Source organism: Lithobates pipiens, unplaced genomic scaffold, assembly GCF_037356315.1.
Source record: "Lithobates pipiens isolate NorthernLeopardFrog02 unplaced genomic scaffold, aLitPip1_a1.2 Scaffold_1, whole genome shotgun sequence".
Classification (NCBI taxonomy): Eukaryota; Metazoa; Chordata; class Amphibia; order Anura; family Ranidae; genus Lithobates; species Lithobates pipiens.
This window is the reverse complement of record NW_027507685.1, coordinates 160,223,404-160,244,050: the sequence shown is the minus strand read 5'-3', so window position 1 is coordinate 160,244,050 and position 20,647 is coordinate 160,223,404. Positions and strand designations below refer to the sequence as shown.

At 43.3% G+C, this 20,647-nt stretch overlaps 1 protein-coding gene across 4 annotated transcripts in view; it reads left to right on the top strand.

The window, feature by feature from the left end:
* The window catches only part of DENND1A (DENN domain containing 1A), a 1,535,852-nt gene that overhangs the window by 837,106 nt on the left and 678,099 nt on the right, over nt 1-20,647 (top strand). For all 4 annotated transcript variants that reach the window (XM_077478826.1, XM_077478827.1, XM_077478824.1 and 1 more), the window contains exon 11: nt 16,750-16,795. In XM_077478826.1, coding sequence (XP_077334952.1) covers nt 16,750-16,795 — 46 coding nt within the window. The remainder of the gene's footprint in view (nt 1-16,749; nt 16,796-20,647) is intronic.

Here is a 20,647-nt window from a genome sequence, read left to right as displayed (position 1 = left end):
GAGTACAGAGGTGCTGTGTAATGTAAAGGGGCCCAGAGGTGCAGGGGGCTGTGTAATGTAAAGGGTCCCAGAGGCTCAGGGGGCTGTGTAATATAAAAGGGCCCAGAGGTGCAAGGTGCTGTGTAATGTAAAGGGGTGCATGGGGGCTGTGCAATATAAGGGGTCAGTGCGGGGAATCCCTGGACTCCAGGTTAGCAGGACTGGGGGGGAGAGGGCCCAATGTGAGTTCATCTTACAGATTTTCTGTAAAGTGAACTTACAATTTAACCATTTGCTGACCCGCCGCAGTACATATACTGCGACGGGGCTGCAGCTACAGTATTGTATTGTTGTATTGTAGTGTTGTATTCTTTTAAGTGTTTTCTGGTTTTAAAAGGACACAGAATCTTTTGTTATACTGGGGGGGGGGGGGGGGGGGGGGCACCAGATGGCCTTGTCCCAGCACTGGTGCTATAGTCTAATAATCCCAAGCTTGAACTTTTTGGTCATAACTCCAAAATGCATGTTTGACACAAATGATACACTGTACTTCACAGATAAAACACCATACCCACAGTGAAGCATGGTGTGGGTAGCATCATTTTGGTGGTGCTGTCTTTCTTCAGCTGGAAGTGGGGCTTTCAATAAGGTGGAGGGAATAATGGACAGTTCCAAATATCAGTCAATTTTGGCACACAACCTTCTGGCTTTTGCTATACAGCTGGAGATGAAGAAAAACTTCACCTTTCAGCATGATAGTAACAAAAGGATGGCTTCAGCAGAAAGAAAGAAAATAAAAGTTTTGGAATGGCCCAGCCAGTGTCCGGACCTGAATCCAATTGAAAATCTGTGCAGGGATCTGAAGAAGGCTGTGCACAGGCAATTGCTTTGCAAACCAAGAGATTTGGAGCCCTTTTTACAAGGAAGAGTGGGGAAAGATTGCAAAGGCAAGATGTGCCGTGCTGATAGACTTCTACCTTCAAAAGAATGAATGTTGTCATAAAATCAGAAGGTTTTTCAACACAGTATTAATTTAAGGGTGTGCATATTTATACAACCACATTAAGGTATTTTTTTTCCACCTTCAAAGATTTATGTTTGTTTTTAATTGAATTCTACAGATTGTAAGGTATTAAAGGTGGAAAAAATTCAGAAGTGATTTATCTTGGTCAGATTTTTTTTTTTTACAGGGGTGTTGTAGACTTTCTTTATGAAATGCATCTGTACATTTGTACTAGGATTCTGTACCACCTGGCAAGGAGTTTATGATTATTTCTATGATGGTAATAATAAAAGAAACATGAGCTAGTGTTAATGTTTTTTGTTTTTTACTCTGTAGCAATTTTCTATGAGAGCAACCTTTCTCATTCATCAATGTAGACTGTAGAGTTTACAGAGTTCAGAGACAACACTGTTGCATACATTCTTACATGGGTAGCAGCATTCTTAGTGAGAATAACCACTCCAGTAGGTTGTGGTTGTCCATTGATCTCAAAGGTTTGTCTAATTAATTTTAAAAGTTCTGTGTTTGGTTCAGTATCCAGATCTAAATGTCTAAGATTGAAGAGCCCCAGCTTCCCCTGACCTTTAGCAAAGTATACAGGGTTGTATCTTGCAGACTGTAATGTAGTCTTAGGTATCCTTATGCATGGCAGCAAGGGAGGGAGCTCATTTGTCATCCTTGTTTGATTTTAATTAAATCCAATCCAGTGAACGCTCCAAATGTCCAAGTAAATTTAATGTTAACATTACGTTATAGTAGAATAATAATCTCATTGGCACTTTTATTGATTTGCATGTATGTGGATTCTCAACTCTGGGTCCTATTCCTGAGGGTAGTCTTTTATTTTTATTTTTTTTGTGGAGAACATTAGGCATTGTAAACATTGACATGAAAATGAGCGATGCACATTCAAGATACCCAGCATGTCACCCTCTAAGATACTGGGTCAGTGCGAGCGTGAGTTTTTGTTGTGAAAGTTTGCAGGAAATGGTGCCTGCAGCATACATTTAGGTCCTACCTGACACTACAAAGTCTGTTCATGTCTATTACTTCCCCCAACAGGGCATTATAGTCACACAATTTTCTACACATTTTTCCATCTACTGCCTTGTGTCCAAGACCTAACTACTTTTGTGTTTTTTTGTCTATTTAATTGAAAAAAAAGTATGTTTTAATATTTGAAATGGAAAACTACAGAGTATAAAAAACTTGGTCAACCAGGTGAAAGAGTGGAGTTTAATTTTGATTGTGTAACTGTTCATCAAAATGTGTCTCTCTGTGGACTACCTTGTGCAGCAATGAACATGAGATCCCATTTGTCGACAGCAAATTTCAGCATGTGTGACATTCTAATTAAACACATTATACTTTTCTGTCTGTCTTTTGATCTCACATAAAGATCCAAATGTTGCTGTTAATTACATTTCTTAGAATTGACTTACATTAAGCAGCACGTTGGACACATTATTAAAGAACTGGTTTCTGGCCCACTATTTTGGCTGCTCTCTATTGTTCCAACCCACATTCAATGTTTTAGACTCCCTGACACAAGACTTAGCTTATGGGGCTGGTTTTTAATACCTAGAAAAGTATATTACTTATACAAGCCAGAATTCACCTTAAGCAGGGTGCAGGCAGAAATGTGTTTGGAACTGGTTTATTGCTTTAAAGTATATGTAAGGCCAATGAATAAAATTGCATACAGGCTTAAACATTTGAATATAATTACAAATATTTATCAACTTAAGCTTTTATTGAAATGATAGTTGGTGATTTGCCATGAAAGGCTTTGCCAGAAAATTCCTGCAATGCTCTGTCCCTGCTTCCTAATTGTACTTCTCCTGATGGACATTTCAATGAACATTATGCAGTCATGGTCCTCTGTTGTTGCCATGATCAAACCAGAAATGCCATGCAGTCATCATGAAATGTGCTCACATAAACCTATTGTGGCTATGGAGAGGCTGCAGTAGATCATCAGCAACAGAAGATGATACAAAAAAAGTGCTACAGTGCTGCAAAGATGCTGCTTACAGGACTTTTTTTTTTTTTTACTGTCCTGCAAGCACACCGCTCCAGTGTGAAAACACTCATGTTTTCACACTGGAGTGAGAGGGGAGGCTGTTTACAGGTGCTATGCAGGCAATATTTTTAGCACTATAGCACCTGTAAAGCACCTCAATGTGAAAACAGCCTTCATTTTGAGTACATTTTTCAAAGTGTCCAACCCTGGGACTGAGCCCTCCATTTGATGTAAGGTTATTAATATTAACAACAATGAGGGACATAATTATTTGATCCCCTTGAGATTTTGTTTGATAACGACAGAATATCAACCACAAATCCAGAAAAAAAAAAAAAAAAACACACGATACAAATGTTATAAATTGAGTTGCAGTTCAGTAAGTAAAAAAAAGTATTTGATCCCTTGTTGACAAGCACAGAGGTAAGACATTTCTTAGTAGTAGTTGGCTTGCACACATCTCTGGATGGATTTTGGCCCACTCTTCATACAGATTTTCTCTAAATCCTTAAGGTTTCTTGGCTGTCACTTGACAACTCAAAGTCTCAGCTCCTGCCATAGGATTAAGGTCTGGAGACTGGCTAGCCAAATCCATGATCTTAATGTACTTCTTCTTGAGCCACTCCTTTGTTGCCTTGGCAGTATGTTTTGTGTCATTGTCATGCTGGAAGACCCATTCACGACCCATCTTCAGTGTTCTGTTGGGGGGAAGAAGGTTCTTATCCACAAGTTTACGATACATGACCCCGTCTGTTGGCCCCTCAATGTGGCAAAGTCGGCCTGCACCTTTAGCAGAGAAACAGCATGATGTTTTCACCTCCGTGCTCGACTGTAGGGATGGTGTTCTTAGGGTCATAGTCAACATTTTTTCTTCCTCCAAACACAGTGACTCAAGTTAATGCCAAAGAGTTTAATTTTGGTCTCATCTGTCCACAGCACTTTCTCCCAATCCTTCACTCAATCATTTAGATGTTCATTAGCAAACTTCAGATGGGCCTGTACATGTCTTGAGGATGGGGACATTGTGGGCACTGCAGGATTTCAATCCATAGCAGCTTAATATGTTACCAATAGTTTGTTTTAGTGGCTGTGTTCCCAGCGACCTTGAGATCATTCACAAGATCCTCCTGTGTAGTTCTGGGCTGAGGTCTCCCTTTTTTTCCTGATCATCCTTACCCCATGAGGCAGAATCTTGCATGGAGTTTCAGACCAAGGGAGATTGATGGTTATTTTGTATTTCTTCCATTTGCAAATAATTGCTCCAACAGTTGTCTCCTTCTCACCAAGACTTCTTGCTGATGGTCTTGTAGCTCATTCCAGCCTTGTGCAGGTCTACAGTCTTTCTCCTGATGTCGTTTGACAGTTCTTTGGTTCTTACCCGTGATGTTGGGTTTAAATGGAAGAAAGAGATTCTATGGACAGATGTCTTTTAGACACATAATGAGTTGTCATTAGGAGCACCTTCTTATATTGGCAAGACTAATTTGTGTACCACATGAGCACATACTGAAGCAGCCAGAAGTATTGTTGGTTGGTAGGGGATCAAATACTTGTTTTACTCAATGAACTCAAACTCAATTTAAAACGTGTATCGTGTTTTTTTTCTGGATTTTTGGTTGATATGCTGTCTCTGCCATTTAAAATTCACCAATGTTAACAATTATAGACCCTTCATTTCTTTGTAAGTGGGCAAACATACAAAATCTGCAGGATCAAATAATTATTTTCCCCAGTCTATATGCATATACAGTTCATACAGGGACTGAAAGATGGATAATATTGTATGAGGCAATAGAATGCTATAATTGTGTAAAATTATGACTTTATGAGCTAAGGTATAATCAAACTTTGATTTGCCACATACTATAATTTTGCTTTACCTTTTTAAAACCTAGGACAGGGTTTAGCTGTGGTCAAAGAGTTCATTGACAAGTTATCATTCCATGTTAGGACCTAAATACATAAAATAGTTCCTTTGTGTAGAAGGTGTTAAGATCATGAGATCTTGGGCTTGTAGAACATTTTGAAATAAACAAACCACATTAGATCTGGATTTGATATTTTATTGCTACCTGATGTGGATACATGATGTTCTTTTGAAGCTTTTCTGTGCAGATGACTTTGCAAGATAACCTTTGGACTTGGGGGAAGTGTTCGCTATCCGGTGGAAGCAGTGCGACCGCTGACATAATGTGCACTAATGAAAGCCACAACAGCATTTACATTTTTAGCACGAGCCATTTCTGTTTCATTGTGTTTTGGGAATGCAGAATTTCAACTCCAAGGGGAGCTCCCTAAGGTGACCAGTAGGAAAGGCTAATATAAAGTGGACAGTGTTTTTTTTTTTTTTCTTTTACAGAGTGTAGCTTTTGATAAGATGTTTTAGGTTACAGTTAAAGAATTTAAGTGGTGTGGTGATTTAAATACTAGGCTGTTAGGTTAACACAAGTACAAAATAAGGCTGGGCATAGAAATAAGATCATTTTAAGATGGCACACACCACCAAGTAGAACTAAACCCACCAATCCTTTACTACCAAGAAAGCTGCCGTCATATCCTCTGTTTGATGTGCAGTTACCATGGTGGTACACCTGTGATCAGTTTTTACACCAGCCATTTGATTTCTTGATGGTCTCATTGAGAGTGCAAGCAACTGGGAAAGTTATCATTCACAACATGCCTTAAATGTAGCTGTCTTGGGAAACTGTTAAATCAATGAGTTTACTCTCACTATAAAAGAGTAATACATAATTGTAACCCAGTTATGGTATGTAGTAATGCTCCTAGCAGACACCCCTGGTTCCAGACCCATCTAGAAGAACATTTCCTCTGAGCACTATCAGCCAATGCATTTTACTTTAATATTAAGGTACCTATAAACCCAAATATTTTTGACTTAATATAGCTACAGATTCTACCTGTGAACATAATTTAAAGTAGATATAAATCTTAACCAGATTACTTTTTTATTTATTTTATTTATTAAGCAATGTCCGTTTCTGAATAAAATAGTTGTTTTAACCTTTTTTATCCTTTGCATCTTATGTAGACTTTTTGCAGTCACTTCCGATTAACATGCATGCCAGCAAAGTCTGCAGGACAATTTTCAGGGGTGGGGTGCCCTCATAGTGGAAGCCTATGCCTGTGTAATATAACAATAAAATGCAGCGCTTTAGAGAAAGAAAAACACCAAGTGAATAGTGTATTATTTAAATGCAATGGTTAGGATAGCTATATAGTCTATAATGACATGGATCAAAGTTCCAAAAAGTGTCCAGTGATGATAATCTCAACCAATAGGTTTTGCAATGGAACCCACCACTGATGAAAAGGACACACACTGACCCTTATCCTAATGTTGGACTACCCAAATAAAGTAGTTAGCATTGTTTAAAATATGGACTTGAGGCTCCTCTGAATCCGCAGTGAATGTGACCATCAGGTTAAGTCTCCTGTCAGGAATTAATCAAATCTCACATGATGCTAAAACATAAACACTTTATTGTGCAGTATTAGTGTTAAGGTGCTTTAATAAAAAAAGTGTCTAAGTACTCACAAACATCAAATATCAAGTTGCTTTTGTGTTCACTGACAATAATAAAAGATAAGAAGCGGCCGCTTCCAACTAGCAAAATGTTTGATTGTCGAGCGTGGAGACGCCACGTAGCTCGTCAACACCCTACACGTTTCATCATCATAGACATTATAAGGGGTGAAAAGCATACTCTGTCATGCAACACTGTACCTATATGATTTTTTTTCATTTTTTCACACAGAGCCTTCTTTTGGTGGTATTTAATTGCAACTATTTTATTTTTTATTTATTTTTTTGCGCTATAAATAAAAAAAAACTAACATTTTGTAAAGAAATGCATTTATCTTTCTTTTATTTTATACTGCAACATTTCTTTGGTAAAAATAACCTTGAAAGACCTGGAATTACCAGGTACAATTGTTTAAAAAAAAAAAAAAAGTAATGCACTCAACTGCCATGGTCTGTATGCACGCTCACCACGCAAGACTCCATTGATGTGGAAAAAAAATGTTGAAGCTTGTTTAAAGTTTTCTGCACACCATTTAGACAAGCCTGTGAAATACTGGGAGACTATAGTCTGGTCATATGAGATCAAATAGAACCCTTTGGGCGCCATAATACACACCATGTTTGAAGGTCACACTGTGCCTCACCCCAAAAACATTGCGATAACTGGCAATGAGTCGTTCATATTGCTGTGAAGCAATTGTGGCCCACTCTTCTTTGCAGAATTGTTTTAATTCTGCCACATTGGAGGGTTTTCCGGCATGAACAGCCTGTGTAAGGTCATGATACAGCATCTCAGTTGGATTTAGGTCCGGACTTTGACTAGGCCACTCCAAAACCTAAATTTTGCTTTGTTTGAACCATTTGGAGGTGATCTTGCTGTTTCGGATCATTGTCCTGCTGCATAACCCAAATGCACTTGAGTTTTTAGGACACAAACTGATGGCTGGACAGTCTCCTTTAGGGTTTTCTGGTAGAGCTCAGAATTCATGGTTCCATCACATATGGTAAGTCGCCCAGGTCCTGAAGCTGCAAAGAAGCCCTAGACCATCATGCTACCACCACCATGTCTGACTGTTGTTATGATTATCTTGTTATGAAAAGCTGTATTCGTTTTATTCCAGATTTAATGGGATGCACACCTTCCAAAAAGTAAATGTTTTGTCTCAGGCCACAGAATATTTGCCTAAAAGTCTTGGGGATAATCAAGATGTTTTTGGTAAATGTGAGATGGACCTTTGTGTTATTTGTGGTCAGCAGTGGCTTTAGCTTTGAAACCCATGGATGCCATATTTGCCCAGTCTCTTTCTTACTGTTGGATCATGAACCTGATCTTGTATGAGGAAAGTGAGGCTTGCATTTCTTTAGATGTTGTTCTGGGTTATTTTATGACCTCCTGGATGAGTCGTCATGCTCTTGGAGTAATTTCTGTAGTCCAGCCACTCTCGGGAAGGTTCACCACCGTTCCAAGTTATCTCCATTTGTGGATAATGGCTCTCCCCATGGTTCACTGGAGTTCCAAAGCCTTATAAATGGCTTTGAAACCTTTCCTAGATCAATGCATGTTTGTTTCCAATCTGTTCTTGAATTTTTTTTAGATTGTGGCATAATATGTGGCTTTTTGTGATCTGTTAGACCCCATACACATTATTAGATTTTCAGCTGATTTTTGTCTTCAGATTTACCAAAACCATGTATTGCAAGGCAATGCCTGATTGCATACAAATTGAAACTCTTAAGGTTAGACGTCATACTATATGGTTTTGGTAAATCTGAAGAGAAAAATCTGCAGGAAATCTAATAGTATGTATGGGGCTTTAGCATGCTTCACTTTGTAAGACTGCTTCTATTTTTGGATTTCTTGATTCAATCGGCCTAGAGTAATCGGTCCTGGGTGTGGCAAGTGAAATTTAACTCAGCTTTCCAAACAATTGTGGTTAATTACAATTCATTCATTCATGATTCAGCATGGGAGGGGCCAATTACTTTTTCACATACCAGACAGGTTTGAACAGCTTTTTTCTCTTAATAAATGAAATAATCGTTTAAAAACTGCATCTTGGATTTACTCAGGTTATCTATGTCTAATATTAAAATGTATTTGATTTGAATCATTTAAGTGTGAGAAATATGCAAAAAAAAATAATCTGGAAGTGGACAAATACTGTCATTCAATGTTCTATGACAGGGGTCTACAAACTTTTGAAAAAAAAATAAAAAAGGTCAGTTTATTGCTCTTCAAAGTTTAAGAGGGCCGGACTGTGGCCAGTGGGAGTAGAAAATGTCCTGGCATCTGTGGAAGTAAACAATTCCTCATGATTGGTATTAAGGGGAGTAAAAGTGGTCCATTGTTTATCAGTTGTAGGAATAATGCCCCATCATTGGTGTCAGTGGTAGTAATAGTGCCCCAGTGTTAATAGTGTTGGTATCAATGGGATGCTGACCCCATTGGTTGCTGGCAGTGAGGGGAATAATGCCCCAAGGGCTGGATAAAAGCAAGCAAAGGGTCACATCCATCTTCCGGTCTCCAGTTTTTGAGCCTACTGCTCTATACAACTAAAACATGAAACATTCTACATTTTATAGAAAAAGTAAATGACCGTTTTGTACTTTTTTTTGAATTGTTTTCCACCAAACAAAATGGCTTAACTCAACCACTTACGGGCCACCCACCATCGTTATACGTCAGCTCTTTGAAGTGAAATATCATTGTTATGGCAGCGGCTAGCTGCCATAACTCCAGTATCCATTTCTTCAGCGGGCAGTCCTCTTTCAGATAAAAGTGGTCTCGGTGGCAGATTCACAGCAAGATCACTTTTATCGGTGGCAAGATAGGGTCCCTCCACTGCCTACCGGAGCCGCCGACAGCGGCGATCGGATCCTGTCCACTGCTTGGCGATTGGACCCTGTCCACCAGGCTCCATACCATTGCAGAGTGGAAGTGATGTTGAAACGTCACTTCCCCCCATAGCTCTTAAAGGTTTTTTTATAAGAAAAAAATATATTAACGCCCCGTCCCGCCGAGCTCGTGCATAGAAGAGAACACATATGTGAGTAGCGCCCGCATATGAAAACAGTGTTCAAACCACACATGTGCAGTATCACCGTGATCGTTAGAACAAGAACATTAATTCTAGTCCTAGACCTCCTCTGTAGCTCAAAACATGCAACCTGTAGAATTCTTTAAACGACACTTATGGAGATTTTTTTTTTTTTTGCAAATAACTTTTTATTCATTTAATACAATGCAATACACGCCATGCGTTTCACTGCCGCATTAGAATAACAAGAAAACAGAACAGTAGCAAATAGTCCATGCCTATCGACCTACGGAGTATAGCCACCTGGAGTAGGTACTGTTCAGGCCGAGGAGACTTGTCCGCAGTCGCTAGAACCATCACTGAGAATCGGTATACAAATCCACAGGTCACTGTTTCCAGTGAAAGAGCCCATGTTGCGGTAGCAGGTATCAACTTATGTTACTATATGCACGTACTGAACGTTATCAAAACTATTCTCTAGAGAAGAAATAAAAAGAAAGAAAAAGAGAACTAGAAAAGAGAAAAAGAAGGAAAAACCATGAGAAAGAATAGAGGGGGATGGGGGGGGAGATAGAGGTGGGTAGTCACCATGGGTGGTCCATCCGCCTGGTCATGTCCGATCCTCACGGAGATTACCAGGGACTCCATACCACGTCATGAGCTTCTAACTGGTCCTGTATCCTGGCGGTCATCTTTTCCATCAGCTCCACATCTCTGATTCTAGCGCGGAGAGCACCGAGGGTGGGAGGCTGTGTCTTTTTCCAATGGAGGGCAACAAGACACCTCGCGACCGTCAGGATGTGTCGAGATAACTTCTTTTGGGATTTCGTCAATTTAGAAAAAGGGATACCTAGCAAAAAGGTTTTGGGGTAAGGGCCATCTGCTGGTCTAGGATACCGGTCAAGAGGTGCTGGACCTCTTTCCAAAAAGATGTGTAGAAGGGTGCCCCTGTGCTCCAGGCACCGCCAGCATCTGTCAGGTGTGGAGGGGTAGATGGCGTGGAGAACGTCCGGGGTCATGTACCAAAAAAAAAAATATATATACGCATTTTCCCTATAAAGCGTACATAAGGAACTTTTTGAGGCCTGCGACCATATCACCCGCTGCTGTTCCTCCATATTTTCCTCACCCAACGCTTCCTCCCATTTGAGCATATATGCATGCTTGCCTTTAGAACCCATAGGGAATGCATTAATTATTTTATAGATATCAGAGATCATTCCTCTTTGGGCCGTACCTGCTAGAATTACGTTTTCAAATGGTGAAGGCGGAGAGAAACACAGGTCGGGGCATATGGTCTGAGCAAAGTGTCGTATTTGCAAGTAACTGTAAAATCCCTGCCGAGGGAGGTCAAATTTGGATTGGAGGTCAGCGTAGGACAGCAGTCTCCGCGATCTGGGGTCCACCAGGGTCCCCAGGTGGAAGAAGTTCCGAGAACACCATGGGTGTGACATCAGGTAAGTTAAACTATCTGACACCTTGGGGTGGCATATGAAAGATGTCAGGAGCGACTTATCCGAGGACAAGTCTTACAACTTAGAGAGCTTACGCCATAGGCACTGCAGGTGAGACATAGACCCCAATAAGCGGGCCCGGGGGACCAATGTCGCCGCACTCCAGAGCATACTGTTAGGGTGAATCAAGGCCAACCAAAGCTTTTTGATTTCCGTCCAATGGTTATACGATCTCTGGGTAAACCAGGAGGCCACAGCACGGAGCTGGACCGCCTGGTAATACTTAACGAGGTCAGGAAACGCCAGGCCCCCATCTGAACGCGAGGCAGTCATTACGGAGCGAGATATTCTGTGGAGTTTATAGTTCCACGTAAATTTGAGCATGTCTGCTTGTAATCTTTTCAGGTGAGGATAAGGAATGGGAAGGGTCTGGAAGAGATAGAGGAGCTTCAGGAGAATTGTCATTTTCACCGATGCTATTCTACCGAAGAGGGAAATTTGGTGTTTCCGCCATTGCGAGATTAGTTGCCTAATAGTTCCGTATAGGGGCAGGAAGTTTGCCTGATATAGGGAAGCGAAAGTCGGGGTGATATTTATCCCTAGATACCTCAGGGAGGCGGGCTTCCAGTGATAGGGGAAAGTGGATCGTAGATGATCCACCTCCAGGGGCGGCATATTAACTGGAATGGCTTCCGACTTTGAAGCATTGATTTTGTAACCCGATAGGGCGCTGTAGTGGTCCAGTTCCATGTGTAAGTTGGGCAGGGAAATCCTGGGTTGGGTTAGGGTAAGGATAACATCGTCCGCGAACAACAAAATCTTAAATTCCTTCTCTCTAACCGGTATACCCCTGATGGCCTGATTCCGTCTAATGGACGCCACCAGAGGATCTACACAGAGGGCAAATAATAAGGGTGACAGGTGGCATCCCTGGCGTGTGCCATTAGAGACAGAGAAGGTAGAAGAGGTGGCGAAGGGGGTCTTAACTTGAGAAGATGGGTTAGAATAAAGGTGTCGTATGGCCTGCAGGAATGGTCCCCCTCTCCCTATGTGGGTCAACTTGGCGAACAGTAAGGGCCACCCCAGTCTATCAAAAGCTTTTTCTGCATCCAGACTTAAAAGCAAGGACGGCATGCCCTCCCTATTCGCCACGTCGATCAGGTCTATTACCTTCCTGATATTATCTCCAGCCTGGCGGAGAGGGACGAAACCCACTTGGTCTTTGTGGATAAGGGAGGCGAGGACCATGTTGAGCCGCGGACCATGTTGAGCCGCAACGAAAGCAATTTAGTGAAGATTTTCAAGTCTGCGTTCAGGAGATTGGCACAAAGGATGGGATCCTTATCCGGCTTAGGTATCAGGGTAAGAAAGGAACGTTGCATATCCGAGGGGACGGGAGTGTTCTGTAAGAAAGCGTTAAAAAGTTTGCTCATGTGCGGGAGTAGGAGAGGCAGGAATGCTTTATAGTATTCGTAGGGCAGGCCGTCCGGATCCGGGGATTTATGCGCTGGAAGGGACTTAATGGTTAGTTCTATCTCTTCTTCCATGATGGGCTTGCTTAAAGAGGCTAGGTCCTGATCCCGAATACGAGGGATGCCGCTTTCAGACAGGTACTGCTGCATGCGATGTGAGAGCTCTACCAGTAGGGGATCGCTGGGGATATCGGGCTATTATATAGCTCCGCATAGAATCCCGCAAATGTGTCCACAACCTCTTTGGGGTGGGAGACCACATTGGTGGACTTATTTTTGATCTGGTGTGGGGTAGACAGGAGGGTTTGTTCTCTAAGTTTCCTCGCTAAGAGGGAGTGCCCCTGTCGTAGGATGTCTGTTTTATCCGAAGGAGAGCCTTTTCCACCCGGCGGAGTGCCAGGTCCCTGAGCGCCATACGTAGATTCTTATTTATTTTTTGGAGGAGTCGCAGGGACGGGGAGGTTTGTATTTTCTGTTCTAACTGTCTGAGCTCTCTTTCTGTGTGTAATTTGGTGGCCGCGACGTCCTTCATAGCTGAAGAAAGTGCCATGCATTTACCGCGTAGGACCGCTTTGTGGGCCTCCCACAGAGTGGGGAGAATAACATCTGGGGTGGTGTTTTCTGTAAAGTAGCGTTTCAAAGTCGAGACTAATTCCGATTGGGAGGGAAGGTGTTGTAGGAGGAAGGTGTTCAGTTTCCAATTATAGGGCCGAACTACAGGAGCGCCCCAATCCAGGGTAAGTAGGATTAGGGCGTGGTCCGACCATGAGATCGGTAAGATGAGGGCACTACGGGCCGCTCTCAATGTAGTATTATTGGTGAAAAGGTAGTCGATGTGGGAGTGCATCTGGTGGGGGGTTGAGTAGTGCGTATACTGCCGGCCCACTGGGTGGATCTCCACCCACCACCAGATAACTGTGGTCAGTTTTGAATAGACAGAACTCTGGAGAGAAAGCTATGCTGATGGACACTTATGGGAGCGTATAGGGTGCATAGGGTGATCGGTTGAAACTGCCACGTACCCTTAAGTACCAGGAAGCCTCCCCTAGGATCGCTGTAGTGGTCAAGATAGGGAAATGGAGCTCTGTCGAATCAGGATAGCCACCCCTGCTCTCTTATGGGGCCCCGAGGATAAATAAGCGAGTGGGAAGTGTCTGGAGGCGAAGGCAAAGGAACCCCCTTTATCAAAATGCGTCTCCTGGACGAGAATAATGTCAGCTCCCAACTGTCTAATTTCCCTTAGTGCCAGATGCCGTTTCCTATTCGAATTTAAGCCATGGACATTCAGAGATAAAATTTTAGCCATCAGTTAAGTGAGGGGGGGGGGATGTTGATGGAATCTTACCCAATAGCGACGTCCAGTGATGACCGCCAGGAGTGCGCATGCCCCGGTGGAAGGACCCGACAGATACATCTCCAGTACCTACAGACCTCAACGTGGTGACAAAGGGAGGGGGGGAAGGGGGGGAGGCAGAGAGAAAAAAGAAAAGAATGTTAGAACAGCAAGAGAAAAAACTTATACCAAGCATGTATCTGTTACACAGCAAAACATACAACATTATTGGACCTTGAGTGGGAAAATCGCTCAGGTCTACACAGATTCCCAGGGGGCCACCAGACCCTGAGCCCAAGGGCCGGATCGGGCGGCCGCATGGGAGTCTAGTTCTCCACATTCAGTACTGTAAGAGAATATGGGCTGAGGAGAACTGAAAAAAAAAAATAGAGAAAAGAATAGAGAAAAAAATGTATTGCAACAATGATTGCAAAGAGAAACCTAGGGCCCTGGATACACCGCCAGTGCACCCGGGAAGGAGGGGGTGGTGTGAGAATGAAAGGAAACCCACTCTCGGGTCTCCCAAATGCCAGCCTAATAGAAGGAAGTCAATGATAAGGCACCGGGGGGGGGGGGGAGGTGGGAAAGGGAAACAATGGGGACCAGCATGGGGACCAGCAGCAATGTAACGTCCAGGCACCAGTCCACTGGCCAACCAACAGGAAAATGGGACATTCTCTCTATGGCCACGAGGGCGGAGGGGATCAACAAAGAAGAAAAAGGAACACAAAGAAATGAGTCTTGATGTGTCAGCCGGGAATCCCCAGTGATAGGGAATGTTGGCCTCTTGCAAGGTGCGAAGCAACAGCTGGAGGAGTCTGCGTTTTTGCAGTGCGAGTCAGGAGAGGTCCAGGAAGAGTTGCACTTGAGTATCCCGGAAGGTCACCAGGCGGGCCTGCCGCATAATGTCCTCTTTAAGGTGGAACGAGTTAATTCTACAGATAATGTCCCTGGGGCTGGAGGTAGCATTTTTGGGGTGCAGGGCCCTGTGAGCTCTGTCCATCTCGATATACTTGGTGGTGGGTTCCCCTAGTAGGTTGTTAAATACTTCCTGCAGAATAATTTGTATGTCCTCCGGGCCGTCCGCTTCCGGGATCCCCCGCACCCTTATGTTATGCCTGCATCCCCTGTTATCCAAGTCCTCCACGTGACGCTGCATATCTCTCAATAACATACGATGATCGGCCCCTTGTGTTTGGGTCCTGTGGACCGCTATCTTGGTCTCCTGAATCTCCTCCTCGGCCATCTCCACCCGGTCCACAAGGTGCTTAAGGCCGGAGTGGAGCATTTGTATTTCCGATCTGCACATAGATTTGACGTCTTTGATCAATTGCTTAAAGTCCTCTTTAGTGGTTTTCGCTTGCAAGTATAGTTGCCACTGTGGGTGCAGAGACGGGGGAGGGCTCCCCAGGGTCACCCCAAGCTGGGTGTAAGCGGGGTGGCAGGGGTCTGGAGCTCTCAGGCCCTTTGGCACGTGTAGGGGAAACGGGCTCAGTGGGTGAGTCCCACACCCCCGCCCACGGGGATGCAGGGGCCGGAGGAGATGGCCAGCTCCTTCCCTCCCCCACTTGTGGGGACAGTCCTGTGGGGCCCACAGATTGAGCAGAGGAGGACGGGGATCTGCTCTGGTGATGTGGGGGGCTGGGAGCCCGTGATGGAGCCAACCTTTGGGCCTTAGGCGGCGGTACGACCAGGATAGCACCTCCCCAGGAGGGGGCAGAGCTGGGAAGTCCACATTGTCCAGGGAGGATGGAGACCCCAAGCATATGGCGGGGATAAAGGGGTCCAACGCTGCACGGAGCAGCCTGGGGAGCGCCTCTGAGCATTGTGTGTCCAGTGGGGGGGGAGCCCCTCCCTGGGTGCTCTGAGCCTAGTCCCATCACCTCCCGGCTCTGATCCTCCCCACAGAGATCCCCCTTGCCTGGTGCCCAGTCCACAGCTGAGAGGAGGAGGGGCTGCTGCTCCGGGTGGCGTGGGTACTGACCCCCAGAGGCAGCGTGCTGGCCTGGCTCCGGGGGGAGAGTATCCTGGTGCAGTCTAGGAGAGGGGGGTGGCCCGACATCTGGCCGGGACCAGGGGTTCACTCACCACACCGGAGGTGTCGTAGGCCGTGTTCATCCCTGGCGGTGTCTTGTCCCCCTCAAAGGCCAGACCGGCGGCTGTTCGGCAGGCTGCGGGCGGGGAAGAAGCCCGGGATGTCGCGGTGGCTGCGGCCGGCTCCATCTTGGAGAATTCGCCGGCTGGGAGCTCCGTCGGCAGGAAGAAAAGAACAGAGGTCCGTCACGGGGGCCCGGAGGGACGACGGAGGGTCCTCTGGTGGTGGAGGAGCAGGTAGCTCTGGATCTACCCATCGGATGGCGGCGGATGGTCCCCTTATATGCTGGTAAGCTAAGGCTGGCGGGAGAGCGAGGTGACTAAGCTGTCATTCCGGACGGTTTCCGGTATGGAAATTTTTTAAGGGTAAAAATGTGTCGCCATTCCACGAGCAGGTGCAATTTTGAAGCGTGACATGTTGGGTATCAATTTACTCCGTGTAAACTTCACTGTTGTCTTATTTGTTATTCAAAAAAAGTGTATTTTTTCCACAAAAGTGTGCTTGTAAGACCGCTGTGCAAATACGGTGTAACAAAAAGTATTGCAACAACCACTATTTTATTCTCTAGGGTGTTCGAAAAAAATATATATAAATGTTTGAGGGTTCTAAGTAATTTTCTAGCAAACCAAAAAAATATTTTAACTTGTAAATAACAAGTTTGAAAAATAGGCCTGGTCCTTAAGTGGTTAATGAAGGGAGGATATTTTTTTTTTTCTTTTGTGTGTGTGTATATTTATTTATTTATTTATTTTACAATGCTTGTGTTTTCAGTAAATAACTATTAATAAGCTTTGTTTTCTTTTGGCAGTGCACCGATGCCTTACCTCATTGGTATACACTCGAGTCTAATGGAGGTATGTTTTTTTTTTTTTGATTTAGTTTTTTTGAATAATAAAAATATATATCCATTTGTCTGTTATTCAAAAAGCAAGTTGTTGCCTTTTTGTCAGAGTTTGTAAACTGGTATGTTTATAAAGTATAAATGTTAAAGTACAGCATGTGCTGTAGTATGCCATCTGGAGGTGAGGGGGTGGAATACTCACCCTCCTACCCAAATCTTTACATTAACTTGACACATTCAGGTGTGGGTATGCATGTGCAAAAAACAGATCTTGCTATTCACAGCACAGAGGTAAGGCAGCTGTTTAAACTCTGGCATGCTACACTCTCTCACGCTACACACTAGTTGCAGAAGGGTTCATATGAAATATTTACATGCAATATTACCAAATTTCCTAACAGGAAAAAAATACCATGTGAAATATATATATATATGTGTTTATTACCAGCTAAACGTCTTTGGAAATTGCATTTCGGCTGTTAACATTGGCTATTTATTGCAAACCTAACTGTACTCCATGTGGCTCTTGGATATGATATCTTGTAATATCTAATATACCAGAGGAACTTTTTTGTCACTGGAATATAGTATACTATGTATAACAAAAATGAAGAATGGCAATCCATCAGTATATCAGTAAAACATATTTTTAGCACTGGTATCTTTCACCTATTAAGAATAGCCCTGCTAACCTAAAATACATTTAAAACTAATCTCTAAAATCTCTTTTACACTTTGACATCTTAATGTGAGACCCATCTTCAATATTTTAAAATCAGCATTTTGTAATTAAAATAATGATTTGTGGTTCTGCCACATAAGTCCTTTTTTAGGAAATTTATGTCCCTGCCTTCCTCTTGTCGCACTGTGACGTGGGTTTCTGATGAAGACTACAACTGGTAGTTTAGTTATGCAGGCATTATGCAGTATTGTCACCATCAGAAATTTTGCCCTGAGAAATGTCATTCAGTCATTGCTGAGCAAGCAACTGCGGGAGATGAGCAGAACTGAGCTGCAAAAAAATATTATACACACTGTGATAGCAACGTATATATAGTTTAGCTAGGGATTACCGCTACCTTAACCACTTCAACACATGACACTTTTACCCTCTTCCTGTCCAAACCAATTTTAAACTTTCGGGAGCATAGATTACACATCTAATTTCCTGACTACCTATTACAATTTTTAAGGCCCTGGAGCATCAGGACAATGGAAATACCCAGAAAATGACCCCATTTTAGAAACAGCATATATCCTTTTTTTTTTTATTGTTAAGAATTATTAAAAACAAATCCAAACAGTTACAAAGCAGATACACAAATCTGAGCTGCAGTTCATATATATATATATATATATATATATATATATATATATATATATAGAGTGCTTTGCGAAAGTATTCGCCCCCCTTGAACTTTTCAACCTTTTGCCACATTTCAGGCTTCAAACATAACGATATAAAATTTTAATTTTTGTGAAGAATCACCAACAAGTGGGACACAATTGTGAAGTGGAACGAAATCTATTGGATATTTTAAACTTTTTTAGCAAATAAAAAACTGAAAAGTGGTGCGTGCAAAATTATTCGGCCCTGTTAAGAACTTCGGGTATTGAGTCTGACTTAGTGGAAGGGGACCTCTCTTACGGCTCTGGTTCTGGTCTCACTGGAATGGGAACAGGGAGACCGGAGCACAGTGGGGTAGGAGAGTCCAGCCAGGTGCAGCAGCAGGTGTCAGGAGATGAGGATCCTCTGAAGCAGGAACTCTCTGTAGCGGAGAAGCAGAAGGCTGCAGGCCACTGGATCAGGATGGATGGATCCTCCGGAGGTAAGGTAGCAGATACAGGAACAGGCAGGAGACAGCAGAGGTATCAGGTACAAGCAAGGTTCGGCAACAGGTAATCAGTCCAAGAAGAGTCAAACAAGCCGGGGTCGGAGCAGGAGAGGTCAGCAAGGTCAGACGGAGCCGGGTCAGATATCAGATGGGTAGCAGGTAGGTAACAGGTATTCTCAGGCACTAGCTGCAGACGAGACAGCACAGAACCACTGCAACTGCGCCTTTAAAAAGGGCCACTGGCGCCAATCGAGCTAACGCTCGTCCGTGCGTGCGTGTACCGCGCGCACATACGATCGACGTGCACCCGCGCGCGTTGGAAGACGCTCGTGCCCACGACGACCCGCGGCACGAATGCGTGTGCGCGTACGGAAAGTCGATCGTACGGAACGGACGGATTCCTGACAGGCCCCTTTACTTTCAGTGCAGTAAACTCACTCCAGAAGTTCAGCGAGGATCTCTGAATGATCCAATGTTGTCCTAAATGACTGATGGTGATAAATAGAATCCACCTCTGTGTAATCAAGTCTCTGTATAAATGCACCTGCTCTGTGATAGTCTTGGGGTTCCGCTGAAAGCGCAGAGAGCATCATGAAGACCAAGGAACACACCAGGCAGGTCCGTAATACTGTTGTGGAGAAGTTTAAAGCTGGATTTGGATACAAAAAGATTTCCCAAGCTTTAAACATCCCAAGGAGCACTGTGCAAGCGATCATTTTGAAATGGAAGGAGTATCAGACCACTGCAAATCTACCAAGACCTGGCCGTCCCTCTAAACTTTCAGCTCAGACAAGGAGAAGACTGATCAGAGATGCAGCCAAGAGGCCCATGATCACTCTGGATGAACTGCAGAGAACTACAGCTGAGGTGGGAGAGTCTGTCCATAAGACTACCATCAGTTGTACACTGCACAAATCTGGCCTTTATGGAAGAGTGGCAAGAAGAAAGCCATTTCTCAAAGATATCCATAAAAAGTCTTGTCTAAAGTTTGCCACAAGCCACCTGGGAGACACACCAAACATGTGGAAGAAGGTGCTCTGGTCAGATGAAACCAAAATCTAACTTTTTGCCCACAATGCAAAACGATATGTTTGGCGTAAAAGCAACACAGCTCAACACCCTCAACACACCACCCCACTGTCAAACATGGTGGTGGCAGCATCATGGTTTGGGCCTGCTTTTCTTCAGCAGGGACAGGGAAGATGGTTAAAATTGAGGGGAAGATGGATGCGGCCAAATACAGGACCATTCTGGATGAAAACCTGTTGGAGTCTGCAAAAGACCTGAAACTGGGACGGAGGTTTATCTTCCAACAAGACAATGATCCCAAACATACAGCAAAATCTACAAAGGAATGGTTCACAAATAAACATATCCAGGTGTTAGAATGGCCAAGTCAAAGTCCAGACCTGAATCCAATCGAGAATCTGTGGAAAGAGCTAAAAAATGCTGTTCACAAACGCTCTCCATCCAACCTCACTGAGCTCGAGCTGTTTTGCAAGGAAGAATGGGCAAGAATTTCAGTCTCTCGATGTGCAAAACTGAGAGACATACCCCAAGCGACTTGCAGCTGTAATCACAGCAAAAGGTGGCTCTACAAAGTATTAACGCAAGGGGGCCGAATAATTTTGCAAGCCCCACTTTTCATTTTTTTATTAGTTAAAAAAGTTTCAAAAATCCAATAGATTTCGTTCCACTTCACAATTGTGTCCCACTTGTTGGTGATTCTTCACAGAAAATCAAAATTTTATATCTTTGTTTGAAGCCTGAAATGTGGCAAAAGGTTGAAAAGTTCAAGGGGGCCGAATACTTTTGCAAGGCACTATATATATATATATATATATATATATATACACAATGGGGTCGAAAGTTTGGGCACCCCAGGTAAAAATGTGTATTAATGTGCATACGTGGCCAAGGAAAGATGGAAAAATCTCCAAATTACAGATTAGACATTCTTATAATATGTCAAAAAAAAGTTATATTTTAATTCCATCATTTATACTTTCAAAATTACAGTAAACAAAAAA